Source organism: Gracilinanus agilis, chromosome 3 (genome assembly GCF_016433145.1).
Source record: "Gracilinanus agilis isolate LMUSP501 chromosome 3, AgileGrace, whole genome shotgun sequence".
NCBI lineage: Eukaryota > Metazoa > Chordata > Mammalia > Didelphimorphia > Didelphidae > Gracilinanus > Gracilinanus agilis.
In genome coordinates, this window is record NC_058132.1 from 24,140,276 (window position 1) to 24,167,370 (window position 27,095).

Below are 27,095 nucleotides of genomic sequence, written 5' to 3' on the forward strand. Positions count from 1 at the left end.
TCAAAGCCTTGTAATACATATCAGATATAGTATTAATATTTACTAGGTCTGGTGGTTCAACACTGCAAAGAAGCAAAGATTTTATTTTTTATAAAATATTTTAGTCTGATCTTCTTAGTTTTGCAGTTGAGGAAACATACTAAGGACAATCAGATAATTTGCCCCAGGTAAAATGAAGAGTAAATAAGAGGACAGATTTGAACTCATGCCAAATCCAAAGCCTTGTCTGTTGTACAAAATGGCCTCTTACTGATGTTAGTTCCTGATTCAGTTCCCAGATTTGCTTCCCCCTGCTTTCTTCATAATTTCCTTTATCTCCATTTCTCCTCTTAAGTTAATTCATTAAAACTTACTTATCAGAAGCTAGCCAAAGTCATCCTATCACAGTTATTCCATATTTCAGAATACTTCACAATGCAGTCTTTATTGATGGTTTATCCACTGTGCTCATGCCATGCATACATCAATTCCTCACCAACATCTTTAGATGATTCCTCACTTTCCTTCCATTGTCTTTGCCTGCTGTCTCTCCAAAATGCCAGGCTCTGTTTGAGAGTGCTCAGAACGTGTTCTTCTTGTCACTGGAAATCATTTTCAGTTGCATCACCTCATTCCCTTTCTCCCAGACTGAAGAAGTGGAGAAATTCATGATTTATTAATCTCTTTCAGATTTGGAGACTAGCAATGAAACCACAGAGGTGACTACAAATGAAAATATTCCAGAAGAACAATCATCTCAGGTTATGAAAATAAGTCTCAGAGAGGGCAATGTTGGCTCCTCCATATTTTCAGAATTTGAGAAACACGACAGCCAGAAAAGGAGGCAACAGGGAAGTGATATGAGCAGAATGACTAAACATCATAAGATTCATCCTAGAGAGAAATGTTATAAATGTAATGAATGTGGGAAAGATTTCAGTCAGTGCTCACATCTTACTGAACATGAAAAGATTCATTCTGGAGAGAAGCCTCATAAATGTAAGGAATGTGGGAAAGCCTTCACTCACACCTCAAGCATTATACGACATCAGAGGATACACACAGGGGAGAAACCCTATAAATGTAATGTATGTGGAAAAGCCTTCATTCAGAAATCTGATCTTAATGTACATCAGATGATTCATACTAAAGAAAAGCCTTTTAAATGTAAAGAATGTGGGAAAGCATTCAGTAAATCCTCATATTTTATTCAACATCAGCTAATTCATACTGGAGAGAAACTTTATAAATGTCATCAATGTGAGAAAGAATTTACTCAGAACTCTGGCCTTATTCAACATCAGAAGATTCATACCAGAGAGAAACCTTATAAATGTAATGAATGTGGGAAAGCATTCTCTAATACCTCTCGAGTTATTCAACATCAGAGAATTCATACTAGAGAGAAGCCTTATAAATGTAAAGCATGTGGGAAGACATTTGCTCAGAATTCCACCCTTACTCATCATGAGAAGATTCATAATGGAGAGAAACCTTATAAATGTAGTCATTGTGGTAAAGCATTCACTCATATATCTGGCCTCATTCAACATCAGAGGATGCATACTGGAGAGAAGTCTTATAAATGTAATGAATGTGGGAAAGCATTCTTTAAGACCTCACATGTTACTCAACATCAGAGGATTCATACAGGAGAGAAACCTTATAAATGTAAAGAGTGTGGGAAATCCTTCATTCAGAATGGTAGCCTCATTCGACATAAGAGGATTCATACTGGAGAGAAGCCTTATAAATGTAATGAATGTGGGAAGGTATTCTCTAATTCCTCACATGTCATTCAACATCGTAGGATTCATACTGGAGAGAAACCTTATAAATGTAAAGAATGTGGGAATGCATTCACTCAGAAAGGTAGCCTTATTCGACATCAGAAGATTCATGTTGAAGAAAAGCTTTAGAAATGCAACAAATGTGGCCAAGCTTGTCAAAAGTTATTTGGAACCAGAAGATTTATACTGGCCAGTAGCCTTACAAATACCATTAATGTAGGAAAACACCTCAGGTCAAGCTTTATTCTACTACAGAGGATTCATACTGTAAAGTGTAATAACATGTGGGGAAAGGAGGTTCAGTTAATAGCTCTTGACTTACTAAACATTAGATGATTTATAATGGAGAGAAGTCTTATTAATGTAAGGAATGTGAGAAAAATTATCAATTACCTCTCCTAACTTATTGAACATCCAGTGATTCATACAGTAGAAAACTCTTAAAACTATAATGAATCTTCATTTGCAGCTCATAACTTATTGATTCATACCAGAGAGATGTTTTTATAAATAAAAAAGAATGTTGGAAAGTTATCAATCAGTGCTCAAACTTTGTTAAGCACTGGAAGAATCCTGCTGAAAAGAAGTCTTCTAGATGTTTTGAAAGCCTTCAATGACAAATTGATCCTACTTTGCTATTAAAGGATTCATGTTGGAGAACAGCCTTAAAATTCAATGAATGTGGGAAGGCATTCAGTAAATCCTTCCCTTTATTCAACATTAACGGATTACTCCTGGAAAGAAATCCTAAAACTGGAAAAGCCTTCTGTGGTAGTATCTGAATAATAAAACATCACCAGATTCAGTATTGTAGAGAAAAAGTAACAGAAAGCTTTCTCAAACAATCCAAACCTTAACCAGTTTTGGAGTACTGGTGGAAGTCTAGCTATGTCTAATTTAGATCATAGGATCATAGAATTAGAGTTGGAAGGGTTCTTAGAGACCATCGAATCTAATCCCTTCATTTTGCCAAGGAGGAAGCTAAAGGTGATAGAGGTTAAATGACTTTTCCAGTATCACACAGCTTTGTAAATGTCTGAGGTGCAATTCGAGCTGAGGTCTTCCTCAGTGCAGGTTTAGTATTCTCTCTGCTGCACTTTGTAGCTACCTCTGGCATCTTTATTTGCATTTAAGTGTGTTTCTTTGAGCAACATGATTATGTTGCTTTTTGTTACTTAAGCCATTTTGTAACATTTTTACATTTAATGCTAGAAACCAAACCATTCATGCTTATTGATTTAATTAATAAATTTTATTTGGCTTCTGATATTTTCTTAGTGAACATGTTTCCTGGAGAGTTAAATTAATCTTCTAGGTTCTTGAAATCCACAATTCCTTTATCCAGTCCTAATCTTTTATCATTCCATACCCATCCACCAGTGCCTGACTTGACAGCCCCAAACCCTCTTGTACGTCCTCACTCTGACCTTCCTGCCATCCATTAATCAATCTTTTCATAGGCCGTCATCCTTGCACTAGTTGCACTCTTTTTTCTTCTCAGTCTGAAAACTATTGCGGAAACATTCTATACTATTATGCTCATCCATTCTTTCGTTTCCTTGTCTCGTCTTACTGCCAATCACACCTTGCTATACCCCTTTCTCAGGTTACCCCCATCATCTTGCCATCTTGCCTTCTTCACTCTTACTCGCAGGAGACTGATCAGAGCTGGAGGAAATCACGGAAACCATGCCGATGGACTTTATAAATTGTGTTATCTCGCGCAACTCAATTGGACCTTCACTGCAGCAAGGAGATCCTTCTCCTCTGGAGTCAGCAAGGGCTGCAGGCTGAGTGGCATCTTGACTTCAATACCGAAATGAAATGAATTCTTCATAGAAGATCTCACATTTAAAAAAGGTGGATTTAGGCCCAGGAGGGCAAAGCTGTCCATCAAATACCATGTAGTAATTGACAGTGTATTGATTCAGCTGAGCACAGCTCTCCTGTCTCAAGGTTGCCCATGGGCTTCTGTGGTTCACACCTCAGGGTCAGGAATTGGCCCTTAGAGTTATGGGCAACCCTGACCCTGGGCACACGAGGCAGCTCAGGTAGAGGAAAACTCAAATAGAAAGAGAATAAAATATAAAATAAAGCAACATTTCACACACACACACCCCAGCAAGTAATTAATGTGGGTAAAAAGACCAGCATTGTTTAGCATGGTGCCTGACACATAGTTGAGTCCTGAATAAAGGCTCTGCTTATTGTCCAGGTTACAGTCTGAGGAATTAGGACATTGTTGGTACCTTGAATGAGTACAGATCAATCATAGTTCACCATTAGATATTTGGCCTGATAGTTTTCAAATTGTATATTATTGTTCATTTACCCCAAATAAGGAAATTGGTAAAGAAAGGAACAGAAAGATCAGCCATCCTAGGCTGCCCCCTCTCCTGAGCTTGGACCAAGACCTAGAACTAGATGTTCCCGATCCATGTATTGAGTGATGATCAATCTTTGCTTCCCAGGGACATCATTACTAGAAAGAGTGGGAGCAGCCTCCCACTGAGGATGATGCAGCTTCTCTGAGCGGCTACTAGGTGGTGCTGTGGGCTCAGCTTGGTGACCCTGGGCAGGTCACATAACCTCTGTTTGCTTCAGATCCCTGACCTGGAAGATGGGGCTAAAAGCGTCCCTACCTCACAGGGCTGTGGTGTGGAGCCAATGCGATAATATTGTAAGACACTTAGCACAGTGCCTCCTTCCTTCCTTTTTGTGTGGGTCATGGGTCAAGCCGTAAAGGAGCTAAGCAACCTCTGTCCTCTCACATATAGCTTTTCCCAGTTGATCATTGGCTCAGTATTCTTCATTCCACCACAGTACCAATCCCTTCCTGGAAGACATATTCTGGGAATTGTTGTGGATGTTGTTTAGTTGTTTTTCAGTCGTGTCTGATTCTGAGGGATCCCTTTGGGGTTTTCTTGGCAAAGATACTGAAATGGTTTGTCATTCCCTCCTTCAGCTCATTTTATAGATGACAAAAATGAGACAAACAGGGTGAAGCGACTTACCCAGGGTCAACACTATGAGTGTCTGAGCCCTTATTTGAGTTCAGGTCTTCTTGACTCCAGACCCAATACTCTATCCACTGCACTACCCTTTTAGAAACCTTTCTAAAGGGACTTGCACCTTCTTCTGGGACTGAGTAAATTTCTCATCCTTCCATCAACAAAAAGAAAGCTGCTTTTAAAGTTACTTTGTATATACTTTCATTGGCTGATTCACATACATGTGTTATTGCCCCAACCCCCTATAGAATGTAAAATAAATACCCTCGCATTTATAACTGTTGAACTTAGCATAGTGCTTAGCACAACATAGGCAGACAAGCATTGGTGAGGTATCCACCTTGTGCTAGGCACGGAGAATTCAAATGCAATAAGGAGGTCAGCCCTGCCCTCAAGGGCCCTACATTTGTTCTACATGGTGGTATATAACAAATTCAGGCCTAAGTAAATAAAGGCTATGTACAAAACAAAAATAGATGGGATGGGGGGACACTTAACAGCTGGAGGGACCAGGAAAGTTTTGCAGGAAGTAGCATTTGAGATGGCTCATGGAAGGAGTTAGTTTCCAAGAAGTAGAGGTGTAGAAAGAGCATTCCATGTCTCCTCATGCCTGGTGGGTCTGCCTTTCTGCTTCTAGCCTTCCAGCTACAATCCATCCTCTGCTCTGCTCTGCTCTGCTGTCAAATTGATTTTCCTAAAGTGCAGACCTGACCATCTGGCCTCCCCCTCCCAGTCAGTAAGCCCCAGTGGCTTCCCATGCCTCTAGGACCAAATAAACCCCCCCCCCCCCACCCCCCAGCTTGACTTTCAAAGCCCTCTGTTGCCTGATGCCTTCATACCTTTCCAGGCTTCTTACACCTCACTTCCCTCCACATACTCTACAGCTGAGTGACTCTGGCTGTTCTAGCACAAGATCTTCCATCTCCTGGCTCCGTGAATTTCCACTGGAAATCTCTCCCTCCTATCTTCTGCTTCCTGGCTTCCTTCAGGTCTCAGCTAAAACTTCCCTTTCTGCAAGAAGCTTTCCCTAATACACCTGTTTCTTGTGCCTTCCCTCTGTTGGTTTTCCCCAATTTATCCTGTATATATCTTGTCTGGATGTAGTTGTTTGCATGTGGTCTCCTTGAATTAGATTGGGAGCTCCTCGAAGGCAGCCCTTAGCTCAGTGCTGGGCACATAGTAGGTGCTTAGGAAATGTTCATTGATTTGACTTGACCTCACTTAGAGGACTTCATAAAGGAAAAAGTTCTCACCAAATAGGATGCCCAAGATTTTGCCCCCTGTTCAGGACTCAAATTGGTCAGGTCTCATTTCCTTAAAGAAGCACTACAGAAATATAGCAGAGCCTCCTAGGGCTCTTCCTGGGCACAGCACTACATGGAGAAGGTCTAGGTAGGAGAGACCATCCTTCAGCCCCTTTTCTTTCTCTTCTAGAAGAAGAGCAGCTGCCCTTGGTGGACAACCAGCAATCCCAAGGCCACTGCAGAAAGAGCCCCACAGACTCTTAGAGCCAGAGGGAGGACCTCAGAGATACCCAGTCCCAAAATGACCTTGACAGTGTCACCCACAGGTGACATCCAGAGGTTGGAGCTTCAGGAAGGAGGCCTCTTACTTCTGAGGCTGCCCCCTGGCACTTTGGGATGGCTCTCACTGTTAGACTGGGGGGAGAAGACTGGTCCCAGCAGATAGCCAGCAAAATTCTTGCTATGTGCTAAGCCCAATGCTCAGCGTTGTAAGGTGAGTCAAGGATAGTACACTCCTAAGGAGGAGACTTTTATAAAGTTCTTTAACCTTATCTTCACCTCTATTTAAACAAAGATACTAAAGAGTGGAGTGTGTGGCCATGTATTGGCTCCAAGGCAGAAGAGTCAGTAAGGGCTAGGCCTTGGAGTTAAGTGACTTGCTCAGGGTCACCCAGCTAGGAAGTATCTGAGGCCACATTTGAACCCAGGACCTCCCATCTCTGGGCCTGGCTCTCAATGCACTGAGCTACCCAGCTGCCCCCAACTGTGAAATATTCTTAAAGAAGGGAATTCAAACTCTACTTGAGAGCCTGAATACATACGAACTGTCAGGATAGAAATTTAGGGGCCCACAGAGAAGCCACAGGCTTCTAGAGAGGAGCTGAGGTTCAGTCCCAGGGATAGGCTGGCAGTTTGCTGAGGGTGGAATCTTGGCTGTGTTTGGCATTCAAAGCCCTTCATAACTGGGCCCCCTCCTGCCTTTCCAGCCTTCTCATTCCTCACTCCTCATCATGCCCTCTCGGATCTAGTGACTCCAGCCTCCTGGCTGTCCCTCCCTCACGACCCTCTGGCTCTGGACATTGTCAGTTGTTGTCTCTCCTCTGCTCTGACTACTGACCTCTCCGGCTCCCTTTACACCCCAGCTCCCTTCCGTCCTAGTGCCTCCCCTCAGTTAGTTGTTTCCTATTTATCCTGCCTGTAGCTTGTTTTGACTATAATTTACTTACATATTGTCTTCACATAAGATGGGGAACTCCTTGAGGGCAGGGACTTTTCCCCCTTTTTTGGGATGTGCTTAGCACAGTGCCAGGAGCAGAGTAGGTTCTTTAAAAAACAACAACAACAAAAAACAGCCTTTCCCTTCTATCCTAGAAACAATACTAAATATCGGTTCCAAGAAGAGGAGTAAGGGCCAGGCAATGGGGGTTAAGTGACTTGCCCAGGCCTATGCAGCTAAGAAGTGTCTGAGGTCAAATTTGAACCCAGAACCTCCTGTTTCCAGGACTGCTCTTCATCCACTGAACTATCCAGCTGCCCCCAACATAGTAGGTTCTTAAGAAATGTTTGTTTATCAAATGATTGATTGATCGATTAATTATAAAGACTATAAAAACCCACCCAACTTTACTGATTTAAGTCCATCCTTGTCTTTGGTGGCCCTGCCCTGTTTCCATTCTCCCTAAGTATCTTTTTTTATTGTTAAATCATAGTGGCTAGAATATTGGTGATGGAGCCAGGAAGCCATGGGTTAAAATCTAGCCTCAGACACTTCCTCACTGTGTAACCATGGGCAAATCACTTCGCCTGTGTCTATCTTAGTTTCCTCATCTATAAAATGAGGATAATGATAGAACCTCCTTCCAGGATTATTGTGTGGATAAAATGAAATAAAATTTGTAAAACACTCTACAAATCTTAAAGCACTTTATGTAAATGCTAATTATTATAATAAGTCTGTTCCTCAATAAATGGGATTTGTTATAAGGAAGGGAGAGAGGGATGAAATAAGGAAACAGGCATTTATGAAGTGCCTATTATGTGCTAGACACATTACTGAGATCTAGTTTGATCCTCACAACAACTCTGGGAAGTAGGGCTATTATTACTACTCCCACTTTACAGATGGGGAAACTGAGGCAAATTAGTGGGAGTAGCAATTATAACTGATAGTAGTTCTTCCCACCTTCTTCTTCCTTTGTTCTCCCTTACTTCTGTGCTGATCAGAGATAGTTGAATTCACACAATCATGCCAGTGGGTCCCATTTTATATGATTTAGTCTCACTTCAGTGCAGCAGGGCAGTGCTTCTGAGCTTCCTTAATTCATTCCGGATCTCATTTAGCACAGCACATGTTCCAAACTCTTTTTACTTTCTTTAGGAATTATTCCATTCTTCCCTTCCTCATTTGTTGACCTCCTATCTTATATTCAAAATAGAGACCAGACTCCGTGAACTCCCTCTCCTCCAATTTATGTCATGCCCCCAACCCCCATTCTTTGGTCTCATCTCCAGAGAAGATGTGGCCCTTTTCAATCCCATTTTTCTTTTCTCTCAACACTTAATGGCAGAGATGGAATGCTTCGTGCATTTGCAGGTGATGCATTTGGGAGGGATGGCCAACACACTGGAAGACCCAAAAGGATCTTGAGTAGCTAAAGCATTGGGTGGAATCTAAGATGACATTAAGCAGGGAGGCAGTCGGGGGAGACATGGTTGGCTATCAGAGTTTCTGAATTAGATTGGGGTGTTTTAGGAGATAGCAGGGTTTTTTTTTTTTTTGTTTGTTTTTAAACCCTTAACTTCTGTGTATTGGCTCCAAGGTGGAGAGTGGTAAGGGTGGGCAATGGAGGTCAAGTGACTTGCCCAGGGTCACACAGCTGGGAAGTGTCTGAGGCTGGATTTGAACCCAGGACCTCCCGTCTCTAGCCCTGACTCTCAATCCACTGAGCTACCCAGCTGCCCCTTGGAGGAGATAGCAGGTTTGAGGCAATCAGCAATGTGATCTAGCAAATCAAAAAAGCTCTTGTCATTTTGGGCTTCAATAAGAGGGACTGAGCTTCCACAAATAGGGAGGTGATAGTCCCACGAGTGCCCTGCTCTTGTCAGAGGGATGTTTGTACTGACTCCAGGGGAGCCAGTTATTAAATTTTGAATGTGAATATTTACAACTCAGAAATCAGAAAAAGTTATAAACTAGGGCTTGATTTATTGTCCTGTTGGTGAGAAAATGTTTAATAATGCAAAACAAACTTTAAAAACATATTCTGCATATAATTATGTATTTATAACCATATGTTATATATTTAAGTATTATATCCATATATTTTCTCCTAGAGTCAGTTGTTAAATATTTACCAAAACACCTAAGTCTTCTGGTTACTAAGAAAGAGTATAAGGAGCAGCTAGGTAGCTCAATGGATTGAGAACCAGGACTGGTGTGGGGAGGTCCTGAGTTCAAAAGTGGCCTCAGAAACCCGGCCTCAGCCACTTCCCAGCTGTGTGACCCTGGGCAAGTCACTTGACCCCCATTGCCCACCCTTACCAATCTTCCACCTAAGAGACAATACACCGAAGTACAAGGGTTTAAAAAAAAACAACAAACAAACAAAAAAAAGTGGCCTCAGACTTCTCCTAGCTGTGTAACCTGGGGCCCGTTACTTAACACCAACTGCCTAGCCCTTACTACTCTTCTGCTGGATACTAAGAGGGGAGGGGAGGGGAATAAGGGGATGGTAGTGTGTTAACAGCTGAGGAGACAGTCCCTTCAAAAGCTCAGTGCCTGGAGAGAAGTCCCTTGGAATAGGCAAGAGATTGGATGGAACATGTCCTCTGTGGAGGGCCAGCCTGGTGGGGTGGGTGGTGGTGTTTTCTTCCCCAAGGCGTTAGGAGGCCTGCCTCACCAAAGGCAGGAACAGATAGAGAGGTGGGAGAGTCTGGTCAAGTGTGCCTTGTAAAAGGCCCCAGGGGACCTGGACATTGAAGAGTCCTTGTCCACAGAGGACTCTGGGCCCCTGCAACTGGGCACAGGACAGAAAGCCAGCTGTTCTGCTGGAGAAGCTCCTATGGGAATCTGACTGGTCCATGCCCGTGCTCCAGGATGTTTCCTCCTCATCCCTGCTCTTCTTCAGATACATTACCTTCTCTCTACCATTTGCCCTTCATTCGTTTCACTTGTGCTCATGAATCACATGCCAAGGGGAGGAATGCCATCCTCATCTAGCTTTCTGAACATCTCACATTTCAGGATTTCAGATGGTTTCTCTTCACCATCTGTGAGAAAAATCCTCCTGTCAGCCCTTTTATAAACTTGTTCCCTTCCTCTTCCTTGGCCTAACCACTGTGTCCTGAGGACCTGTTTCAGAGCCTACGGAGCAATATGCTTCCTGACTGTGGCTGCTGGAATTCTCATTTGTGTTACATGATGCTCACTTTCCTTTCTCCCTGCTCAGAGAAGAAGCTACATTCACACTTTTTCTTTGTGTTTTTCAGATTCGGAATCTAAGACCACAGAGAAAACTCCCAGAAAGAACATTCCAGGAAAAAAATCCTCCCAAGGTATGAAAGTTGAAGTTATCTTTTGTCACTGTATAGCCCCAGAACCCCATCTCCATCTCAATGAGGCCTCAGGAGTTGAAATTCAGAATGACCCCTTCTTTCCTCTTGCGCCCCCTGGGAAGCTTACTCTGTCATGAACTGTTATCTTCCCATTTTAAGCCTTTCTTTCATAACTCTTTTCCTCTCCTGGCACTGAGCTCTACTTCTGTCTGCCTGCCTCATCACCCTCTCCAGGACTGGCTGCTCTTTTCATAGCCTCTGACCCACTCACTGGTTGCACAGGGTGAGTCTGAGCACCCTTTGGCTGCTATTGCCTTTCCAGGCTTTTCCTTCACCACCTGTACTGTATGTACTCCTTCTCTGGGGTTGGGGAAATCCAGATTTATCCCTGGGCCACTATATCTCATGACTCACTGGCTGACCCCTCTGCCTCGACTTCCCTCCCTCCTGTTTCCACCTCCTTCATTCGCTGTTTCTTTTAAGTCTCGGCTACAGTCCTACCTTCTGCAGGAACCTTTTTTTTGGCCTCCCTAAGCTGAGTGCCTTCCCTCAGATTCTCCTCTACATATCCTTGTGGTACATAACCGCTTGCCTCCTGCTGTCTCACCATGTTAGATCATTACCTCCTTGAGAGAAGGGGCTGTCTTTTGCCCTTCATGACATCTCTAAAACTTAGTATAACTCCTGGATCTTGGTAGATACTTAATAAGTGCTTGATACTGATGACACTGCATTGAGATTTATCACTCAGGATTCTGGCAGCCCTCCCAAAACAGTCTCTCCTTTCCTTATTCAGTGTCTGCCTCAGGCTTTCCCTTCTGCCGGTTCTAGGGGAATTTCAACATCTCTATGGCTAATCCCTCAACACCCTCATTTCTCAGTTCCTCAGTCTACTCAGCTCTCTTGACTGGCCTACTCTCTTCCTTCTCAGCTGCAGAGATGGTCATATCCTTGACCTCAGAATCACATGGAAGTATGCCACTTCTTTATATACTCTGAAGGTGCTTTATTTCATAACCTTTTAGCATTCCATCTCTCCTTTTGCCTCATGACCCCATACCTTGTTCTTTGTCCTCACTATGACCTCCAGTTCCTCTATCCCCCAGGCCTTTCCTAGGCCATCACCCTGACACCAATTATCTTCTCCCCCCCCTCACCATCTTAACTCCTTGGTGAACTAATTCAGCCCTATGCTCTTGTTTTGGGTTGCATATTGGCTCTCTCTTTTCAAATATGTCTCATGTAGAACCTACAAATTTAGATTCTAAAGTATAGTCCTGACCACATCACTCACACTCTCATTCTCTGGAATCATTGAACATAGAGAAAAATGGGATGGTAAAAGATTATGATCAGAAAGAGAAGAGGGAACAGTTAAGATGGATTTTATAGTCTCTAGGCAACATTTTCAATAAGAAAATGTCAGAAGCCAAATTGAATTAATCAATAATAAGAAAACATGTGAATGTTTAAAATTCTTTCATTAAATGAAAAAGAATTACAAAATGGACCAAAAAACAAACAATACCCCCTCTTCAATATTATGTTATCTATAGGAAATATATTTAATGCATATTCATATAGCTGAAATTAATTAAGTACAACTAAATTTTCTCTGCATTATGAATCCTCTCTTGTTGGATAAGGTTTGTATTGTGTAAAAAAGTTCAAAATTTATTACATGTCTCTTCACTGTAAATTACTTGGCTACTGAAAAAGGTCTGTTTTTTAATAAAGTCTTTCTCTTTTTCCATTATGGTGCTTATAGAAGCTTTCACATATTCCTTAAATTTATAAAGCTTCTCTTGAGTATGGATCCTCTGATGTTCAGTCACATGGGCTTTTTGTTTGAAAGCTTTTCCACATTCCTTACATTTATAAGGCTTCAGAATGGATCTTCTGGTACTTCACTAAGACTGAGCTCCCTTGGAAGACTTTTCCACATTCATTACATTTGTAAGTTTTCTCTCTAGTATTGATCCTTTGAAGGAAGATGAGGATCTCCACTTTCAATTGAAGGCTTTCCCACACTCATCACAAGTATAAGGCTTTTCTTCAGTGTGAATCATCGATGTAAAATAAGAATGGAATTCTCAGCAAAGACTTTCCCATACTCTTTACATTTATACAGCTTCGCTCCAGTGTGAATTCCCTGGAGCTTAATAAGGTTTGAGTTTTTACTAAAGGTTTTCCCATACTAAATACATGTGAGAATCTTCTGGTATGGAATAAGACTGGAGGTGTGAGCAAATTGATTAATAATAAAGACTATAAAAACCCACTCGACTTTATTGCTTTTAAGTCTATCCTTGTCTTTGGTGGCCCTGCCCTGTTTCCATTCTCCCCAAGTGTCTTTTTTATTGTTAAGTATGGTCTTGTATTTCAAGTAAATGGCATAGTGGCTAGAGTGTTGGTGGTGGAGCCAGGAAGACGAAATCTAGCCTCAGACACTTCCTCACTGTGTAACCATGGGCAAATCACTTCACCTGTGTCTATCTTAGTTTCCTCATCTACAAAATAAGGATAATGATAGAACCTCCTTCCAGGATTATTATGTGGATAAAATGAAATTAAACTTGTAAAACACTTGCAAACCTTAAAGCTATCTCAGTTCGATTGAGAGATACTTGCTGGCTTCATCTAAGTGAAAATTCTAAGTTAAAGGGGACAAATGGAAATACAGAGATATGGGAGAGTAGGTGGCAAGGCAGAATGTTTTCTCCTATGTGTCTGACTTCCAGAATCTTGTTCCTTCTTTCTCTCAATCTTTCCTTGAGATGGTTGGAAACCATATCTGTCCCCTCCAAAAGTAGGAATTCTCTCAAGTTCTTCTGCCAACTGTCATCTTCCCTCCACCAATCAGGAAAGTCTTAAGCAAATGATTCAGGTTTGTGACCCATTTTGCCAGATCTGTACAAGTATTTAGGACCCTTTTGAGGAGAATATGGTTTTTTTTTTTGTTTGTTTTTTTAAACCCTTACCTTTTGTTTTGGGAAGAGTGGTAAGGTTAGGCAATGGAGGTCAAGTGACTTGCCCAGGGTCACACAGCTGGGAAGTCTGAGGCCAGATTTGAACCCAGGACCTCCCATCTCTAGGCCTGGCTCTCAATCCACTGAACTACCCAGCTGATCCCAGGAGAATAAGTTTTAATATTGTATTATTAATATCAGTTTGCAATATTTCCCTCTCTGTCAAAGGGACATCTTAACTATATGAACCTCTCCCTCCCCATTCCTAGTCTTGAATGTCTTAAATGCCTGGTCTTTTTGCTCTTAACCAATTTGGACTGGAAACCACTCAGAGAATCTTGAGTTCTGTTTACCCTATAAACAGAACTAAATTGGACCACTTGGGGACTACCAAAGTGTCTTTGTCTCTCTCTTTTTAAAGCCATACTTCGAATCAATATCTGTTTCAAGAATTTCAAGCCAGTAGAGCAGTAAGGGCTAAGCAATGGGCATTAAGTGGCTTACCCAGGGTCACACAGTTAGGAAGTATCTGAGGTCAGATTTGAACCCTGATCCTCTGTACTCTAGGTGTGGTACTATATCCACTGAGCCTCCTGGCTACCCTGTGCCCTTATCTCTTAATTAAGTTATGAAACTTATTGAAACTGACCAGAATGAAAGTGGGTTTTGTTGCTTAGATGGCCAGAGGCAGCTGGGACCTTGTGACTAGGTCTCACTTCTCATATGACCACCTTCCGCCCCATACCCTTTAAAATCCACAAAAATCTTTTTTTGCCCATTTTATCAGTGGACATCCTTGTACTCAAGTGCTTGGCCAGACCTCAGACTGGCTACCCTACAAATCTTGATTACAGACATCTTTCTTCTTTATACATGAATTCCAATTTATTTTAGAACTTGGACCCTTTGTTTCCCTCCCTAAAGACCAATATATATCCTCAGGGCTAAGACCATGCATAGTAGGTAATTATCAAATGCTTAAGGATTAATTAATTCCACTTGGCTTCTCCCACTAGTGGTTCAGAAAGAAGAGGGACTGAAAGCCAGGAGGGCCTCCACTACTCTCCAATGATAACTCTAGGGGAACCCCCAAAAGAATTAGCAACTGCCCCTCCCTAGGGATGGATGATGGTAACTTGGATATTGCTAGGGAAATTCAGAAGAGAGGTAAAATTTTGGGGAAAGACAATGAGTTCTGTGTTGGTCCTGTGCCTATGTCAGCCTGTCCATTCTTCAATTTATATATTTCCCAAAATCTACTTATTCTTCCACTTCACAACACCTACATAAGTGTTCTTTTTCCATAATGAAAAACTCTGGAATTCCTTTATCTGAACAAACTATTTTCTTTCCTCAGCCTAATATTCTTCATGTGTATTGTAACCTCTAGCCTCCCTCACTCAGTTCTTTCCCAGGCCATCACCTCTAATGGCTGTACTCTTCTTTTTTCTTCATCTTGACCCCTTGGTGAACAGAGATCTTCTGGAATCCCTTACCCTCTTATCCTGTTATGAATTATTTCAGTTGTGTCTAGTTGGGTTCACCTCTTCACGATCCAATTTGGGGTTTTCTGGACAGATACTGGAGTGGTGTCCTATTTCTAGCTCTGTATAAGAACTCTGTCGAACCTCAGCTTTAGAACTTCATTCCCTCCATCCATTGTGTTTGTTCTTGGAAACTGCAGAAACTTAGGAAATAGTGCTGTCTGGGTCCATTAGTTACAAAATCTCAGGAGGGTCCTACCTGGATTAAGACAGTCCTTTGAGAGCTCCCTAAATGATTTATAGTTCCATGAGCAGCTATTCTAAACCTGTTCAGCACACCTCAGATCTCCAGTGGCTCCTTTTACCTCATCCACTCAACTGTGAACCTTGCCTCATATTTCACTGAAAAATTTGAGGTCTTTTATCATGGAGTGGTCTTTTCCCTTCCTAGTCTCATATTAGGTGTTCTTCCTCCCTCTATCCTCCTTTAACCCTCTTTCACATCAAGGTAGCCCTTCTCCTTGCCAAGGTAAACCCACCTACATGCTCCCTCAATCCATTTTCTCCAGCAGATTGCATCCATTGTCATCCTCCACTCTTTTGGTAATCTTTGGCCTCTCCCTGTTTCCTATCCATTTTCCTACTGTTTACAAACTTACCTATCTTCCCAATCCTTCAGAAACCCACACTTGATTCATCCATTCCCCATTACCTATGAATCTTGTCCTCTTTTTGACTAAAATTCATTAAAAGACCATCTAAAATGGCAGCCTCCGGTTTCTTTCCTCACTGTCTTCTTAATTCTCTGCAGTCTTTTACAATACTATTCAATGAAAAAAAAATCTACAAAATCATTTCATGAAACATTAAATAATTATTTATTGAAAAGCTTTCAAATGGTCCAGATTTCCAAATTGCAGAATAATCTCTTTAATTGCCAAATTGAAAAGCTTTTCCCTCAACCTTCATCCTTCATGCCCTTCATGTAACCTTTGACACTGTTGATCACCTCATTGATACTTTTAAAATCAGTAAAGTGCTTTTTTTTTATTTAATGAAAATTTTCCTTGTCTTCCTCCCACCTTTTGCTGTTCTCTCGTTGAGGAAAAAAACAACTATTAGAAAAAAATAAGGGGGCAGCTGGGTAGTTCAGTGGATTGAGAGCCAGGCCTAGAGACTGGAGGTCCTAGGTTCAAATCTGGCCTCAGACACTTCCCAGCTGTATGACCCTGGGCAAGTCACTTGATCCCCATTGCCACCCCCCCAAAAAAAAGAAAAGAAAAAGAAATAAATATAGTCAAGGAAATCAAATTACTATTTATTGTGTTCAAAAAATAAATTTAAATCTATACCCTATATTCATCTCATTGTCAAGAAGTGGATAGCTTCTTCATTGTGATCGGATATTTCACTGACCAGAGTTCCTAGGTCTTTCAAAGTTGTTTCTTTTTGCATTATATTGTTGGGGACAGCTAGGTGGCTTGATGGATTGAGATCCAGGCCTAGAAAAGGAGGTTCTAGGTTCAAATATAGCCTCAGACACTTTGTAGCTGTGACCTTGGGCAAGTCACTTAACTCCTATTGCCTAGCCCTGATTTGTTCTTCTGCCTTGGAATCAATACACAATATTGATTCTACAATGGAAAGGTAAGGGCTTAAAAATAATAATACTGCTATTGAAGAAGTTGTTCTCCTAGTTCTTACTTTATTCTGAATCACTGCATACTCTTTTCTCTTGACTTTACTCTCTCCTAGTTCTTCTGTGTCAGATCTCCATCTAGGTCTCATTAACATAACTCAAGCCTGTTATGAGATCTCTCCCTTCTTCCTCTCTAATATTACCTTTAATGCTCTCATCAGTTTTCATAAAATTATCTGTCATCTTTATGCAGATTATCCTCAGATTTATTTTTCCAAGTCTGATTTCTAATCTCCATTCTCATTTCTCCAATTGCCCATTAGACACGTTGAACTGGATGTACGATAGATGTCTTAAACTTAGTGTGTCCAAACCTGTATTTGTTATTTTTTCCCTAAAACCCTTCCCTCTTCCTAATCAGCTTACAGCTGTTGTGAGGACCCCCCCCCCATTCTTCTAGACTCCCAGACTCATTTTCTAGGTGTGATCCTTGATTCTATAGTCTCTCTCACTGCCTGGATATAACCTTGTGCCAAGACTTGTCAATTCTACCTTTTCAGTATTTTTCCTATATGTTTGTATTCTCATTTTTGAAACCACCACAGTGTGGACCCTCAGCTTCTCATGGCTAGGCTGGTACAGTCATCTGCTGGTGGGTCTTCTTTGCCTCAAAGCTTTCCACACTCCTGTCCATGTGTCACTCACCTGTCAGAGCAATCTTCCCCAAGACACAAGTCTGACCAGGTCATTCTACACTATTTCTTAAATTCTAATAGCTCCCTGTTGGATCATAGATCAAATTAAAATTCATCTGGTGTTAAAAACCAGGGTAAACTAGCCCTTTCTTGGCTTTCCAGTCTTCTACTTGCCTCTCTTCTATCTAGTGACACTGGCCTCCTTAGGAGTCTTCACAGCAGACACTATTTCCCCACATGGTGAATTTTCAAAAGCTGACTTGAATGTCTGGAATGCTCTCTTTTGTCTCCACCTATCATTTTCCTACACTTTGACTTTCTTTAAAAAGTCTTCCTGGTCTCTCTTCTTCCCTGAGATGACCTATAAATTATCCTGTATTCATCCGGTTAGATGTTTTTTCATGTTGCCCGTCCCATTAGATGGGGAGATGCCTGTGGGACAGGGAGGATATCTGCCTTTTTCTAGAACCCCAATATGGCAAGTGCTTATAAATTCTTGTTGACTAACATCTGGATTGAAATAACCAGTAAAGCTGAAGAGACAGACTAAGACTGAATATAGAGCCGTATCTGCCTAGAGATAATAATTGAGCCCCATGGAAACTGATAAGATCAGTTATGTAGGCTAGGGGGAGAAGGGAAGATAACTCCAAACAGTTTGGGGGGAAACCTAGTATTGGTGGGGCACGATTTGAATGGAGATCTGATGAGGGAGTGAACAGGAGAGAGACAGCAGAAGAGGGAGAGAATAGACTTGAAAACCTGCAGTGTATCCTGTGCGTATATGGTCAGCACAGAGGAATGAAGTGGGGAGAAGGCCTTGAGGTTTGACTGGTAATTAGGAGAGAAGGTTTAGTCCAATGATGGAATCAGAAGTCTAGGAGAAAGAGAAGGTGGGGCTCTGAGTATGGATAGATTGTTTTCTAGGTTAATTTGAGGGGAAAAGAGAAGAGGGTCAGACCTAGTAGAGATGGTGCCTTCCATAAATGACATGATTTAAGGAATGGAGAAATAGTCTCAACGTTCAGCAGCTGGACGCAGATATGACTATAGTGTCTGATAAAGGCAATTATTTTTCCTTTATTGGAATGTGTCATTTCTTGTTTTGGGGAGTGACAGTGATATCAAGTCTAACATCCAACTGTCCAGATGCTAAAATGGAGAGATTGTATTCAATCTGTGCTTGCAAACCTGTTTGGACCCTTTAGTTCATATTTAGGAGACATGGGAAGTCAAGCCATGTATAATTCCTGGTGACTCAGGGCTGCAGGAAATGGAGAAGGAGTAGGGGAGAAACCGTGATTCTCCCATGAGCACAGACTTTTAAAGAAAATGTATATTACCATAAAGGCAATGATTTAGCATTTCAAGGCCCCTAGCCTGCCTGCTACCCCTTTCTACTCTAACCCTTGAACTCACAACCCTACCTCTCCATTGTGATTCTTCTGATTCAGAGGAAGTTGGTAACCCAGTGGATAGAGCACTGGCATGGGATGATGAACTAAGTTCAAAATGTAGCCTCACATACTGCTAGCTGTGTGATGCTGGGCAAGTCTCTTATTTGCCCCAGTTTCCTCAAATGTAAAAAGAGGACCATATTATTGTCTGCTATGTAGGATTTTTTTGAGGATCCAATGAGAGTATCTTTGACCAGTATTTAGCCCACTGCTTGACATATTATAGACTCTTCTAAGTGCTTAATTACCCTTTCCCAACAATTTTATGTTAAATAAGGTATTTATGTGGGAAAGGTTTGAGATGCTTGTTACATTTCTGTGAATTTGCTCCAGAAGGAGTTCTGATTTTCTTTCTGCATACAAGCAGCCCAGGATCTGATTAGACCAAGAAGCTCTCAGTAAGTATCATTGATGACCAGGACTCACTTTCCTCTTTCCTGAAACTGAACCCTATTCCTATCTTTTTGCCAAAGGCTCCTTCCAACTTCTTTTTTCTGGCAAGGCCTGAAACCTCATCCCCTTCTTGTCAGAGAGAGGCTCAGCTCCCTACCTGTACCATATTCCCCATACTGAGGGTAGTAAGCAGCCATGTTGGGGCCAGTACCCAGGAGCATGTAAGGACCACTGGACCTTCCCATTGCCCTGAAAACTGAACCCTTAGGACCTCTGGACCCTTGAATCCACTCTGGAGTAGCACTCTTCTATATCTGGTATATTCACTCATTACTGTATAGGCTCCTTGTGAGGAGGGACTTTCAAAGTTATCTCAATCTAGTTTTCTTTTGCTCACTGATGATCATTTTAAGACTTGGACTCAGGAAAAACTGAGCTCAAATCCAAACTCAGATACTCACTCGGGTAACAGCTTCTCCCTAACTTGCAAGGTTATTGTGAGGATCCAATGAGATAAGCTAACTATGGAAAGCTCTTTGTAAACCTTAAAGACCATAGAGAAATGTTAGCTCTCAGCATTTAGCTTCTTTTCAGTATGAATTATCTGATGGTGACCAAGTGTGAGGAGTTATTGAATGCTCTCCCTTTGTTCTTGGCTTTTAGGAAGGTATTAAGCATTCTGATGGAGAATAATTTTTTAAAAGTCCCACATTTACTATGTTTAAAAGGCTTTGGAGCAGTACGAATCCTTTAAAATGTATGAAAGTCTTTAACAGATTTGGAACCATGAATGAAGGCCTGACCACTTTCATTTTATAGGAGTTCTGTGAAGTATGAATCATCTGGAGTTCATTAAGCTGGGAACACTAAAGCAAGATTTCTTGCATTGATTCCACTCAAAAAATTTTTTTCTCTGAAATATTAGGTATAATTTTAAAAAATTGTACTCACTATTTTAGTAATTAGATGAATTAGTAATAAGGAGAAGTTGGAGTACTAAATGGTCTAAGATGATTTGGGGGGAAAAGTGTGTGTGTGGGAATAGAAGATGGCACCAAGAGTAACTTGAAGGAATAAAAATTTTTTTCTCCAGTATGCATCCTTGGATAAACATTAGGGGTTGATCTTGGAATAAAATAAATTATGTTGCTGATGTGTTTCTCCAGTGTGTCTTCTGATGTCTAAGAAGGACTGAGTTCTATGTAAATGCTTTCCCACATAGCTTATATTCATATGTCTTTTCTATAGTATGCATTTAATGGTGTCAGAAAACACCTGAGAACTTTTTGAATGTTTTCCCACTTTCATTACATTTATATGATTTCCCTCCAGAATGGATCTTTTGATACTTGATAAGTTATGAATCATGGCTGAAGCCCTTCCCACATTCCTTACATTTATACGGCTTCTCTCTACTATGTGTATTCAGATGCTTTTTAAATGAATCCCGAGTGAAGCCCTTCTTACATTCTTTACATTTATAAAGTTTCTCTCCAGTATGAATGACTTGATATGCAATAACACTTGAATTCTGAATAAAACTTTTCCCCACATTCATTACCTTTATAAGGTTTCTCTCCAGTACGGATCCTATGGTGCTTGATAGCATGTGAGCTCTGACTGAAGCTTTTCCCACATTTATTACATTTATAAGGGTTCTCTCCACTATGGATCCTCTGATGCCTAACAAAGTTAAGAGATACTACCAAGGCCCTTCTCACCTTCCTTACATTTATAAGACTTTTCTCCAGTTTGAATCTTCTTGTGCCTTATAAAGCTCACATTATATATGAAGGCTTTCCCACATTCATTACATTTATGAGGTTTCTCTCCAATATGAATCATTTGATGTGAAATAAGACTTGAACTTTATTTAATAAAGTCTTTCCCACATTCCTTACATTGATAAGGTTTTTTCCCACTCTGGATCCTTTGGTGCCTAACAAGATCGTAGGTGTTACTGAAGACCTTCTCACATTCATCACATTTATAAGACTTCTCTCTTATAGGAATGTGTTGATGTAAAATTAGGCTTGTGTTTTGAGGAAAGGTTCTCCCACATTCATTATACTTGTAAACTTTCATTCTAGTATGGTTCTCCTGCTTTACTGGCTTCTTTGCCCATGTCTCTCTATCTTAGAATAACAAAAGTCAGTCTTTTGAATCTTTCAACTTTCACAACCAGGAAGGATTGTTCACATCCTATGTTTTCCTTTAGAGTTGCTTCTTTGTTTTTAGTCTTAGGCTCCAAGTCTCAAAGAGATTGATGGAAAGTTTGAATGTACTCAGTTCCTAGAACTGATAAAAAGGAAATTGGGAATGGGGTAATGCAAATATAAATGGTACCCGAATGACAAGGAACTATATGGCATGGAGCACCATCAAACCTGACCTGAGATTCTGTGGAGCTGATAAGCAAAAGAAAGGAAAGCAAGTGAGGGAGACATCTAAAGAGGTGGGAAGACATGGATATCTTTGAAAAGTAAGCACAGAAGATGAAGAACACCAACTAGTCAAGAGTGAAATGGGAGGTCTTTAAAGCACTAGATTAGAACTCTGGCAACAAAGAGATAAGGGGCAAAGGATGGGGGAATATCAGAAGGAGAGCAGGAATGAGAGGAGACCATTTAGATAAAGAGTCATGACCCAAGATCAAGAGCCTTAACATCACACTAAGAGCAGGTTGTATTACAGGAGGAGTTGTCCCTTGAATTTGAAATAAGATCCCAGTGGTGTGAAAATAGTTTGCTCCCTCTTTTTTTTTCCTTTTAAACCTTACATTTTATCTTAGAATTGATACTAAGTATTGGTTCTAAGGTAGAAATGCAGTAGGGGCTAGGCAATGGGGGTCAAGTGACTTGTCCAGGGTCACACAACTGGGAAGTGTCTGAGGCCACATTTGAACCTAGGACTTCCTGTCTCCAGTCCTGGCTCTCAATCCACTGAGCCACCTAGCTGCCTCTCCTCCACACTTTTTTTTCCCCATTGAATTTTCATAAGCTTCAAGAGGAAGCTACTAAAGGGCATGTTATTTCTATTTTACAGATGAGCAAATGAGGTTCACAGAGTGTCTTGCCCAGGGTCAACAGTGAAGTGACTAAGAGCTCACACTCAGGTGATGTTTTCAGTACCCAAATCACTTTCCTTAGACCATTCCTGGTTTTAAGGTGGTCATTAGAATCTTCCCTAATTTCCATCCCTTCTGCAACCTGGACCTCATTTTCCCTCAACTGTTTCTGGTTCTTTGGGTATCAAAGAGAGAAAAAAGTGTGGCAGTAGGGCCTCAAGAGAAATATGGCATGGTCTTGGTGCCAGGGATCATGCTTTCTTTAGGGATTCTGGGGGGAGTGGGGCAGAGTCAAGATGGTGGCTTTGGAGCAGCAAAAGCCAAAACCTCTCTGACAGTCCTTCCATATCAGTCTTTAAAAAGTGCTTCAAAAAGACAGGAATCCAAACCCAATAACAAGATGGAGTCATGGGATTCTCCTGCTGAGCACAACTTGAAAAGTAGGCAGAGTCAGTTTCCACAGTTTAAAGGGGAGAGTGGAAACAAGACTGGGCTGGCTGAATTTATTAACACACCTTCCCCCCTCCACACCTGGGATTAGAGGTGGGCTGACTTTTGAGATCCCCAGGCCAGGGCTGCAACCACAAAGGAGTGCCTCAGATGCACCACTTGAGGTTCTGAATTCTGACAGAGGCTGGCAGGGTTGGGGGGGTGGGCATCTGGCTGGGCACATGTCCTCCCTGGCTGCCTACAGTGAAGATTTGGCCTCAGGGCAGGTTAGCTCAACTGGCCTAATTCCATATACCAGCAAAAGAGAGAGAAGATTGAAGATTCAGCCTCAGGGCAGAGCAGCTCCAATAAACCTGCAGAGGGGCTAGCTTATAGGGGGGTGGGGAGGAGAAAGAGAAAATGAGTAAACTACAGGAAAAAAGAAGGCAAGGATTGAAAGCTTCTATGGGGATAAAGACCAAAGAACAGAACCAACAGAGGATGATGGGATCCAAGAAATTTCAAGCTAAACCTCAAAAAAAAAAACAAACCCTCAAAAACTGGGAATTGGACTCAGGCCCTTGAAGAGCTCAAAAAGTAATTCACAAATCAAATAAGACAGGTTGAAGAAAATGGGAAAAACAAAACAACAACTTTAAGAAGCAAAATGGATGATCTGGAAAAGAAGGCACATGAATCACAGGAAGAAAACAGTATCTTAAAAGCCAGAATTAACTTGCTAGAAAAAGAGGCCTAAAAGTTAAATGACTTGAAAAGAAGAATGGACCAAATGGAAAGGGAGGATCAAAAGGCCAAGGAAGAAATTTATTTTTTAAAAATTAGAATTGAGCAAATAGAAGCTAATGATTTCACAAGATATCTTTGGGGGTTCTTCAGGGATTCACTCTTGCTCTGTAGGCATTCCAATAACATGTGCTCTGAAGTATAGGGCAGGGTCATGGGGGCCATCAACCTCATTTTCTAGAGGACAGGCTGCCTTCTCGGGCACTGAGAGAGTATAGAGAGAGGAACACAGGCAGAGACTGGGATGATAAGGAGGGTCATATACAGCTGAATCTCATGATAGGAATGAAAGAAAACCAATGGCCATTGTGGCATGTTAAAAAAAAAAAAAAACAAAAACCCACATAGAAGGAGCAAAAGGAAGTCCAGAAGGAAAAATAGGCAAGCAGGGCTGTGAAAGCTCCAGGTTGAGTTTATTCTAAAGGGAAAACATTTGGTGAATGACTAAATGCTGTGGGGGAATGGGAAGTTCTAAAGAGAAGGCTTTGGCACTTTCTTTTTCCAAGTGTGTATGGAATCCTAGGAATTCTCTAGAGAACTGAGCATGAATTGGGGAGCTGCTGACAGAGCAGGGGGAGATTTCAGCCTGGAAGAGGCAGGAGGCTAACAAGGGAAAGAGCTCCCAGAGATAGAAGAGACACAGAAGGACTCTTTAATGAGAGCTCTGCAGAAAGAGGGGCCCCCAACCCCTGTCCCATGGGAGGGGGGGATACTGGCCCCTCTGGCGCTCAGCTGGAGTCAGTGCCAGAGAATTGCCAATCCCAAACCCTTTGAGTCAATCCCCTGAGCCAGGATTGAATGCCTAAACCCAGGGCTGCAGAGTCAGGCTTGACCTCCCAGAACTCCCTGCCTGGCCACCTGTTAGGACTTCCCAGAGAACTCACTCACCCTCATCATTACCAAAGCTCTGGTGATTCTCCATGGGGTTGACTCTCTGCCTTTGGAACTTCTGCTCCTGGACTCCTGCTGCCCCCTGGGTCTGAACAGCTTCCTATTCTCTTCCTGGCTAATTCCCAGCCTAGGCTCCTCTGACAGGAAGGTCTCCAGCCTTTCAAGCTCTTCTGTATGAACCAATATTCATCGAGGGCATAGTGTGGTTGGTTACCAGTGATTCTGCCCCCTCCCTCCATGGGGGGATCAGTTTGCCAGGGAGGAGGGGCTGGGGGCAATTTTCTTTGTTTATTGCCAGGGGTGGGCTGTTTACTGGGCTTCTCCTTGGGTGGAATGTACACTCCTGGAGGGCAGAGATCTGGTTTGAGGATTCTGATTCCCAGAAGAAAGGTTACCCTGGGGAACCTGCTTGGGGGCTGGAAGGCTTTCTTGATAATTCTGGGGGAAGCTTGGGGGTCTGGTCCTTAGTACTTAATTGGCTCTCCTTCCCCCACCCCACCCCAATTAGTCTAGCAGTTTACAGGAAAGCATCCAAGGAGAGATTCAAGTAAAAGACCTGATTTTGTGGGCAGGCCTGGAAATCCTCAAAATTAGAACTGCCTTAGAGTGCTTCTCCTTCCTTGGACATTGGAGGATGTTGCTGGTCAGGGCTGTGTTGGACTGAAGTCCCCTGGCTCAGGCCTTCTTTCTGCTATGGCCAAGGAGCTTTAGCCAGCTCTGAGGCCAGTTCTCTTTCTTAGAAGAGGAAGAAAAGGGGCCAGAGAGTAATCTCTCCCTTCTCAGTGTTGTCTATATAGGGAAGTAGAGAGAGGGGTCTGAGAAGGCTCTGCGTAGTTTCTCAGGGGTCTTTTTAAAGGATCCAGGCCCTTCCACTGATCTCCTAAATGATGGGCCAAGTCCTGGATGCCCTCATTACCTTCCTGGGGACTGATTTATTTTCTTGAAGAGTTCCTTTTGGTGAGGTGAAATCATCTTACCCTTTAAGGATCCTCTCTCTTCCATAGAGAGTAATGCTCCCAGATGCTGTTTGACCCCTTGAGGAATGGAGTATGTCTAGAAACTGTCAAGCCTGGGAGATAATGGAGCTGGGCTCTTCTTCACTTTCTCATCTCCTGTCCAAACTCCATCTAGATCCAGAGCTTTTAGGAGTCTCCAGTTCTAAAAATGTCCTTATGATAGCTTCCAGAGCTCCTGCTAGGGCAAAAGTATGGACTTTTGTGGCTGCAGGAGGCAGATCCTGTGGTCACAGGAAGGAGCACATCCCTGAGTGCTCTGTCTAGGCAGGTTATGATGAGGGCAACTTTGATGCATTAAGAACACAAGGAGAAGGATTAAATGTTAGGAGACAGAAGAGGAAGGAGAAAAATTTTCTCACATTGGAGCTCAACTTGTTGTCATCCTTCATCTTTTCCCCTGTTGCCTACAAACATGCCAAGATCTTTCACATCCTTCAAAACCATCCACTTTTATCTTTACCATCTCTTAAGCTATCCCCCTCTGTGCCTCCTCCTTTTCACTCTCAAACTTGGATTTTTTTTAATCTATAAAGTATATTTCAGAATTTCAATTTTATTTTTATTATCACACAAAGTATTCTTCAATATTGGTCATTGTTGTTAGAACACACTCATCCAAGACCAAAACCCCCAAACTGTAACTTTGATCTCTATCATTCGACTCCCAACAGTTTTTTCTCTGGAGGTGGCTTAAACTTGTTTTTTAAACTAAATGTCTGGGTCAACTAAGTGGCAAAGTGGAATAGAGCACCAGACCTAGAAGTTATTGGTTCAAATCTGCCCTTAGACACTTCTAGCTATATGACTCTGGACAAGTCATTTAATTCCATTTCCCCTTCAGTCTTAAGAGTTGTTATTAAAAAAAAAAAAAGTCGATATACTCATTGCTTCAGCACCTTGTAATCTGCCTTCCCTCTCTACCATTCAACTGAAATTGTCTTCTCAAAGATTAAGTTGTTTTCTCTTCCTCCACAAGTCTCCAGCCTTCATGTTGCTGGACCTCTTTGAAGATTAGAATACTATCTGTCACTCACTTTGGCATTCTCTTCCCTCCCTGGGCTTTCACTAAACTGTTTCCTGGACTCTGTGTGACCATTCTTTCCCAGTCTCTTTTGGCCAGCTCATCCTACATGTTTTGCCTACTAACAGGGAGTAGTCCACAAAGCGGAGTCCTAGGCTCTCTTCTCTTTTCTTTCTATGGAGAGGGGATGTCCATGATAGTGGGCATGCCATGGATGAAAGCATGGCTCTGGAGCCTGAAAAGGAGTTTGAGAATATAGGAGACTAAGGAGAGAACAGTGTTAGAAAAGGCTAAGGGATAGGAGAGTGCTTGGAATCCAGCAGGACAGACAGACAGACAGAGACAGACAGAGACAGGGAAGAAGAGGCCATTATCGTTGGTGATTCAAATATTATTATTCCATTGGGAACTTGGAGAGAGGTCAGGATTTTTCAATGAGATTTGATGTTGGATTGCTTAGGGTTTGGAAGAGAAGGGCAGGTACAGAAGTGTAAGTACTTAAGTTAGTTGAAAAGATACTGAGACAGTGGGGAATGGCATCTGGGATAGAAGGGCCATATTAATGGAGGCTAGTGTTGAGCTATTTAAACTTGGAGAGCCCTTTACAGGTATTATTCGATCCTTACAAAACAACCCTGGGGAAGTAAGTGCT

General features: G+C 41.9%; 1 protein-coding gene across 1 annotated transcript in view; it reads left to right on the plus strand.

Moving 5' to 3' along the window:
* The window catches only part of LOC123240863, a 143,278-nt gene that overhangs the window by 55,088 nt on the left and 61,095 nt on the right, over positions 1-27,095 (plus strand). The window contains exons 8-9 of the mRNA XM_044668576.1: positions 848-1,880; positions 12,812-12,818. Coding sequence (XP_044524511.1) covers positions 848-1,880; positions 12,812-12,818 — 1,040 coding nt within the window. The remainder of the gene's footprint in view (positions 1-847; positions 1,881-12,811; positions 12,819-27,095) is intronic.